At 36.9% G+C, this 8,975-nt stretch overlaps 1 protein-coding gene across 4 annotated transcripts in view; it reads left to right on the top strand.

Annotated features, from left to right (window-relative positions):
• LOC133657756 (echinoderm microtubule-associated protein-like 6) overlaps nucleotides 1-8,975 on the top strand; it is a 50,520-nt gene that overhangs the window by 4,331 nt on the left and 37,214 nt on the right. For 3 of the 4 annotated variants that reach the window (XM_062059431.1, XM_062059433.1, XM_062059434.1), the window contains exons 3-10: nucleotides 1,549-1,708; nucleotides 2,262-2,360; nucleotides 2,453-2,521; nucleotides 2,622-2,828; nucleotides 8,334-8,469; nucleotides 8,537-8,610; nucleotides 8,679-8,806; nucleotides 8,877-8,975. The exon at nucleotides 8,877-8,975 is cut by the window's right edge and continues 39 nt beyond it. In XM_062059431.1, coding sequence (XP_061915415.1) covers nucleotides 1,549-1,708; nucleotides 2,262-2,360; nucleotides 2,453-2,521; nucleotides 2,622-2,828; nucleotides 8,334-8,469; nucleotides 8,537-8,610; nucleotides 8,679-8,806; nucleotides 8,877-8,975 — 972 coding nt within the window. The remainder of the gene's footprint in view (nucleotides 1-1,548; nucleotides 1,709-2,261; nucleotides 2,361-2,452; nucleotides 2,522-2,621; nucleotides 2,829-8,333; nucleotides 8,470-8,536; nucleotides 8,611-8,678; nucleotides 8,807-8,876) is intronic. The other variant, XM_062059432.1, reaches the window with a different exon arrangement.

The following is an 8,975-nucleotide window of genomic DNA, read 5'->3' on the forward strand; positions in this document are numbered from 1 at the left end:
TCAATTATCATGTCACTCCTCATGTCACTCCTCATGTCTCATTTATCAATTATCATGTCACTCTTCATTATCATGTCATACCTCATGTTTAATTCATCAATTATCATGTCACCCATCATATCCCCTTTATCAAATATCATGTCACTCCTCATGTCTCATTATCAATTATCATGCCACTTGTTATGTCTCATTAATCAATTATGTCACTCTTCAAGTCTCATTCATCAATTATCATGTCACTCCTAATGTCTCATTTATCAATTGTCATGTCACTCCTCATGTCTCATTATCAATTATCATGTCACTCCTCACTCCTCATGTCTCATATATCAATTATCATGTCACTCCTCATGTCTCATTTATCAATTATCACATCACTCCTCATTATCATGTCACTCCTCATTATGTCACTCCTCATGTCTCATTGATCAATTATCATGTCACACCTCATGTGTGATCTATCAATTATCATGTCACTCCTCATGTCTCATTTATCAATTATCATGCCAGTCCTTATTATCATGTCACTCCTCATGTCTCATTGATCAATTATCATGTCACTTCCCATGTCTCATTGATCAATTATGTCACTCCTCATGCCTCATTGATCAAATATCATGTCACTCCTTATGCCTCATAGATAAATTATCATATGCCTCATAGATAAATTATCATGTCACTCTTCATGCCTCATTTTTCAACTATCATGTCACTCCTCATGTCTCATTTATCAAATACCATAGCACTCCTCATGTCTCATTAATCAATTATCATATCACTCCTCATGTCTCATTTATCAAATATCATATCACTCCTCATGTGTCATTTATCAATTATCATATCACTCCTCATGTCTCATTTATCAAATACCATAGCACTCCTCATGTCTCATTTATCAATTATCATATCACTCCTCATGTCTCATTTATCAAATATATCACTCCTCATGTGTCATTTATCAATTATCATATCACTCCTCGTGTCTCATTTATCAAATATCATATCACTCCTCATGTGTCATTTATCAATTATCATATCACTCCTCGTGTCTCATTTATCAAATATCATATCACTCCTCATGTGTCATTTATCAATTATCATATCACTCCTCATGTCTCATTTATCAAATATCATATCACTCCTCACGTGTCATTTATCAATTATCATATCACTCCTCATGTCTAACTTATCAAATAGCATGTCATTTCTCATGTCTTATACATAGAATATCACATGTAATATATCATAGCTCATTAAATAACACATGTCTCATGAAGCAAATATCACTTCATTCCTCATGTCTCATTAAATACGTCATGTTTTACTCATCAAATATGTCATCCTCATATTTCCTTGAATAAGTTATGTCTCATCAAATACCTTACGTGGTATTTATCATCCCTCATGTCTCATACATAGAATATAGAATAACTTCTCATGTCTCATTCATCAGGTATTTCCTGTCATCCCTCCTAGTTCATGAAGTATGTCTCATGTGTCATGTGACCCGATGACATCACTAACTGTGTGAGGTGTTTGCCCACTCAGCCTGGCCCTGCATCCAGAGCGCACCCTGGTGGCCACAGGGCAGGTGGGCAAGGAGCCCTACATGTGTGTGTGGGACACCTTCAGCCTGAACACTGTCTCTCTGCTGCGTGACGGACACACACACGGCATCGCCTGTCTCACCTTCAGTGCCGACGGACAGGTGAGGCTCACACACTTTCCTCATTCTTCATGTCTCATGTCTCATATGAGTTAGTCAGCATGTATCATTCCTGATGTCTTATGAATGGAATCTCATTTCAAGTTCAAGTTATTACAGTATGTCTCTATTTACATATTTATTTTGATTGTTTTTATTAATTTTGGCCAAAGGGGACGCATTTCAATTTCTTACACACACTTGTTATTTCATATGTTGACCAGAGGGGGAGCACTTTTAAAACCGACCAATTTGAAAAATCCCTCTTTTTTGGGACCACCCTAATTTTGATAGATTTCACCAGCAGGGGTGCAATTGAGACATTCTCTATTAGATGCAATGGTTTTCCGTATTGGGACCATGATTTATGTCATCACTTGTTCACACCTCCTCATATGGAAGATACTTTTCCTTGTTGATGTCTCAAGAAGGCTAGAAATACAAGAACACACACATATGAGTGTGACATGAGATAATACTGTGGATGATCATGAATATGTCAAGTTTGTGTTGTCTTGTGTTGTGTAACAAATGTTGTAATGTGATTTGTGTGCAGAGGTTAGCTTCAGTGGGTCTGGACGCCAAGAACACCATTTGTGTTTGGGACTGGAGGAGAGGGAAGATCCTGGCCAGCGCCTCAGGACACTCTGACAGGGTCAGTGTGTGTGTGTGTGTGTGTGTGTGTGTGTGTGTGTGTGTGTGTGTTTGAGTGAAACATGCAATAAATGTCTATTGTGTGTCTTTCAGATATTTGACGTGTGCTGGGATCCTTTTCAAACAAACCGTCTGGTGAGCTGTGGAGTGAAGCACATTAAGGTAACACGCACACACACACACACACACACACACACACAGGGACACACACACACGGACAAACACACACATTACACACACACATTACAACGTTGAGAGAAAGACTCCCCTGTGTGTCCTGCAGTTCTGGTCTCTGTGCGGGAACGCTCTGAGTTCCAAGCGAGGGATTTTCGGGAAGACGGGCGACCTGCAGACCATGTTGTGTGTGACCTGGGCCAAAGATGACATCACCTTCTCTGGAGCGCTCAATGGAGACGTGTACGTGTGGAAGTGTGCCAGACTCACCAGGACCCTGCAGGCTGCCCACGGGGTCAGTGGCACTCTGTGGGGGGAGGGGGAGGGGCGGCCACGCCCTCACTTCCTGTGTGTGTGTGTACATCAATCAATCAATGTTTATTTATATAGCCCTAAATCACAAGTGTCTCAAAGGGCTGATCCATGTCACCTCATTATTCTTCTCATTATTATGAGACTATCATGTCACCTCATTATTCTTCTCATTGTTATGAGACTATCATGTCACCTCATTATTCTTCTCATTGTTATGAGACTATCATGTCACCTCATTATTCCTCTCATTATTATGAGACTATCATGTCACCTCATTGTTGTTGTTATTATTATGAGACTATCATGTCACCTCATTATTCTTCTCATTGTTTTGAGACTATCATGTCACCTCATTATTCCTCTCATTATTATGAGACTATCATGTCACCTCATTGTTGTTGTCATTATTATGAGACTATCATGTCACCTCATTATTCTTCTCATTATTATGAGACTATCATGTCACCTCATTATTCTTCTCATTGTTATGAGACTATCATGTCACCTCATTATTCCTCTCACTATTATGAGACTATCATGTCACCTCATTATTCTTCTCATTGTTATGAGACTATCATGTCACCTCATTATTCCTCTCATTATTATGAGACTATCATGTCACCTCATTGTTGTTGTCATTATTATGAGACTATCATGTCACCTCATTATTGTTGTCATTATTATGAGACTGTCATGTCACCTCATTATTCTTCTCATTATTATGAGACTATCATGTCACCTCATTATTCTTCTCATTATTATGAGACTATCATGTCACCTCATTATTCTTCTCATTGTTATGAGACTATCATGTCACCTCATTATTCTTCTCATTATTATGAGACTATCATGTCACCTCATTGTTGTTGTCATTATTATGAGACTATCATGTCACCTCATTATTGTTGTCATTATTATGAGACTTATCATGTCACCTCATTGTTGTTCTCATTGTTATGAGACTATCATGTCACCTCATTATTCTTCTCATTATTATGAGATTATCATGTCACCTCATTATTGTTCTCATTGTTATGAGACTATCATGTCACCTCATTATTGTTCTCATTGTTATGAGACTATCATGTCACCTCATTATTGTTCTCATTGTTATGAGACTATCATGTCACTTCATTGTTGTTCTCATTATTATGAGACTATCATGTGACCTCATTTTTGTTCTCTTTATTATGAGACTATCATGTCACCTCATTATTGTCATAATTATGAGACTATCTTATCACCTGATTATTTTTTTTCTTATTATGAGACTATTATGTCACCACATTTTTCTTCTCATTATTATGAGACTATCATATCACCTCATTACTGTTCTCTTTATTTTGAGACTATCATATCACCTCATTGTTTTTCTTATTATTTTGAGACTATTATGTCACCTCATTTTTCTTCTCATTATTGTGAGACTATCATGTCACCTCATTACTGTTGTCATTATTATGAGACTATCATGTCACCTCATTGTTGTTCTCATTATTATGCGACTATCATGTCAGCTCATTATTGTTCTCATTATGAGACTATTATGTCACCTCCTTATTGTTCTCATTATTATGAGACTATCATGCCACTTCGTTATTGTTGTCGTTATTATGAGACTATAATGTCACCTTATTATTGTTGGCATTATTATGAGACTATCATGTCACCTCATTATTTTTGTCATTATTATGAGACTATCATGTCACCTTATTATTGTTGTCATTATTATGAGACTACCATGTCACTTTGTTATTGTTGTCATTATTATGAGACTATCATGTCACCTCATTATTGTTCTCATATTAGGAGACTATTATGTCACCTCATTGTTCTTCTCATTATTATGAGACTATCATGTCACCTTGTTATTGTTGTCATTATTATGAGACTATCATGTCACCTTGTTATTCCTCTCATTATTATGAGACTATCATGTCACCTCATTATTCCTCTCATTATTATGAGACTATCATGTCACCTCATTGTTGTTGTCATTATTATGAGACTATCATGTCACCTCATTATTGTTGTCATTATTATGAGACTATCATGTCACCTCATTATTCTTCTCATTATTATGAGACTATCATGTCACCTCATTATTCTTCTCATTGTTATGAGACTATCATGTCACCTCATTATTCTTCTCATTATTATGAGACTATCATGTCACCTCATTGTTGTTGTCATTATTATGAGACTATCATGTCACCTCATTATTGTTGTCATTATTATGAGACTTATCATGTCACCTCATTGTTGTTCTCATTGTTATGAGACTATCATGTCACCTCATTATTCTTCTCATTATTATGAGATTATCATGTCACCTCATTATTGTTCTCATTGTTATGAGACTATCATGTCACCTCATTATTGTTCTCATTGTTATGAGACTATCATGTCACCTCATTATTGTTCTCATTGTTATGAGACTATCATGTCACTTCATTGTTGTTCTCATTATTATGAGACTATCATGTGACCTCATTTTTGTTCTCTTTATTATGAGACTATCATGTCACCTCATTATTGTCATAATTATGAGACTATCTTATCACCTGATTATTTTTCTTATTATTATGAGACTATTATGTCACCACATTTTTCTTCTCATTATTATGAGACTATCATATCACCTCATTACTGTTCTCTTTATTTTGAGACTATCATATCACCTCATTGTTTTTCTTATTATTTTGAGACTATTATGTCACCTCATTTTTCTTCTCATTATTGTGAGACTATCATGTCACCTCATTACTGTTGTCATTATTATGAGACTCTCATGTCACCTCATTGTTGTTCTCATTATTATGCGACTATCATGTCAGCTCATTATTGTTCTCATTATGAGACTATTATGTCACCTCCTTATTGTTCTCATTATTATGAGACTATCATGCCACTTCGTTATTGTTGTCGTTATTATGAGACTATAATGTCACCTTATTATTGTTGGCATTATTATGAGACTATCATGTCACCTCATTATTTTTGTCATTATTATGAGACTATCATGTCACCTTATTATTGTTGTCATTATTATGAGACTACCATGTCACTTTGTTATTGTTGTCATTATTATGAGACTATCATGTCACCTCATTATTGTTGTCATATTAGGAGACTATTATGTCACCTCATTGTTCTTCTCATTATTATGAGACTATCATGTCACCTTGTTATTGTTGTCATTATTATGAGACTATCATGTCACCTTGTTATTGTTCTCATTATTATGAGACTATCATGTCACCTCATCATTGTTCTCATTATTATGAGACTATTATGTCACCTCATTGTTCTTCTCATTATTATGAGACAATCATGTCACCTTATTGTTCTCAATATTATGAGATAATCATGTCACCTCATTATTGTTGTAATTGTTATGAGACTTTCATGTCACCTCAATATTGTTCTCATTATTATGAGACTATCATGTCACCTCATTGTCATAATTACGAGACTATCATTTCACCTCATTATTGTTAAAATTGTTATGAGACTATCATGTCACCTCAATACTGTTCTCATTATTATGAGACTATCATGTCACCTCATCATTGTCATTATTATGAGACTATCATCTCACCTCGTTATTGTTCTCATTATTATGAGACTATCATGTCACCTCATTATTGGTCTCATTATTATGAGACTATCATGTCACCTCATTGTTGTTGTCATTATTATGAGACTATCATGTCACCTCATTATTGTTCTCATTATTATGAGACTATCATGTCACCTCATTGTTGTTGTCATTATTATGAGACTATCCTGTCACCTCATTATTTTTGTCATTATTATGAGACTATCATGTCACCTCATTATTTTTGTCATTATTATGAGACTATCATGTCACCTCATCATTTTTGTCATTATTATGAGACTATCATGTCACCTCGTTGTCATAATTACGAGACTATCATGTCACCTCATTATTGTTATAATTGTTATGAGACTATCATGTCACCTCAATACTGTTCTCATTATTATGAGACTATCATGTCACCTCATCATTGTCATTATTATGAGACTATCATCTCACCTCGTTATTGTTCTCATTATTATGAGACTATCATGTCACCTCATTATTGGTCTCATTATTATGAGACTATCATGTCACCTCATTGTTGTTGTCATTATTATGAGACTATCATGTCACCTCATTATTGTTCTCATTATTATGAGACTATCATGTCACCTCATTGTTGTTGTCATTATTATGAGACTATCCTGTCACCTCATTATTTTTGTCATTATTATGAGACTATCATGTCAGCTCAATATTTTTGTCATTATTATGAGACTATCATGTCAGCTCATTATTTTTGTCATTATTATGAGACTATCATGTCACCTCATTATTTTTGTCATTATTATGAGACTATCATGTCACCTCATTACTGTTGTCATTATTATGAGACTATCATGTCACTTCATTATTGTTCTCATTATTATGAGACTATCATGTCACCTCGTTATTGTTCTCATTATTATGAGACTATCATGTCACCTCGTTATTGTTCTCATTATTATGAGACTATCATGTCACCTCGTTATTGTTCTCATTATTATGAGACTATCATGTCACCTCGTTATTGTTCTCATTATTATGAGACTATCATGTCACCTCGTTATTTTTGTCATTATTATGAGACTATCATGTCACCTCATTATTGTTGTCATTATTATGAGACTATCATGTCACCTCGTTATTGTTCTCATTATTATGAGACTATCATGTCACCTCGTTATTGTTCTCATTATTATGAGACTATCATGTCACCTCGTTATTGTTCTCATTATTATGAGACTATCATGTCACTTCATTATTGTTCTCATTATTATGAGACTATCATGTCACCTCGTTATTGTTCTCATTATTATGAGACTATCATGTCACTTCATTATTGTTGTCATTATTATGAGACTATCATGTCACCTCATTATTGTTCTCATTATTATGAGACTATCATGTCACCTCGTTATTGTTCTCATTATTATGAGACTATCATGTCACTTCATTATTGTTGTCATTATTATGAGACAATCATGTCACCTCATTATTGTTCTCATTATTATGAGACTATCATGTCACCTCGTTATTGTTCTCATTATTATGAGACTATCATGTCACCTCGTTATTGTTGTCATTATTATCAGACTATCATGTCACCTTGTTATTGTTCTCATTATTATGAGACTATCATGCCACTTCGTTATTGTTGTCGTTATTATGAGACTATCATGTCACCTCATTATTGTTGTCATTATTATGAGACTATCATGTCACCTCATTATTGTTGTCATTATTATGAGACTATCATGTCACCTCATTATTGTTGTCATTATTATGAGACTATCATGTCACCTCATTATTGTTGTCATTATTATGAGACTATCATGTCACCTCGTTATTGTTCTCATTATTATGAGACTATCATGTCACCTCATTATGACAATGATGCAGGCGGGCATCTTCAGCATGTACGCGTGCGAGGAAGGCTTCGCCACAGGGGGGAGGGACGGCTGCGTGCGCCTGTGGGACGTGGACTTCAAGGCCATCACCAAGATGGACCTGCGGGAGGCGGAGCAAGGATACAAAGGTGCCTTCTTCAGGAAGTGGATCTTCATGGTCCTCATCTTGGTCACCTGCTCCTCTTCCTCCCTCAGCTTTGTCCATCCGGAGCGTGTGCTGGCGAGCCGACCGAATCCTGGCGGGAACGCAGGACGGCGAGATCTTTGAGGTGCGGAACGGGCTGTGTTTGAGGGGGCGGGGCCTGTAGGTGTTGTTGCGAGCGGCGTTGTGTTGCAGGTGATGGTCCAGGAGCGCGACAAGCCGCTGCTCCTCATGCAGGCTCACGGCGACGGAGAACTCTGGGCCCTGGACGTGCACCCCAAGAAGCCGCTGGCCGTCACCGGCAGCGACGACCGCTCCGTCAGGTGGGCGTGGCGTGGCGCCGAGGGTCACGTGACCCAGCGGGAGCAGGGAGTGAAGCTGTGTGTGTGTCAGGCTGTGGAGTCTCCTGGACCGCACCCTGGTCGCACGCTGCAACATGGAGGAGGCGGTGAGGAGCGTGGCCTTCAGCGTGGACGGCTCCCAGCTGGCCCT

The sequence above is a fragment of the Entelurus aequoreus genome, linkage group LG09 (genome assembly GCF_033978785.1).
Source record: "Entelurus aequoreus isolate RoL-2023_Sb linkage group LG09, RoL_Eaeq_v1.1, whole genome shotgun sequence".
In the NCBI taxonomy this organism is placed as follows: Eukaryota; Metazoa; Chordata; class Actinopteri; order Syngnathiformes; family Syngnathidae; genus Entelurus; species Entelurus aequoreus.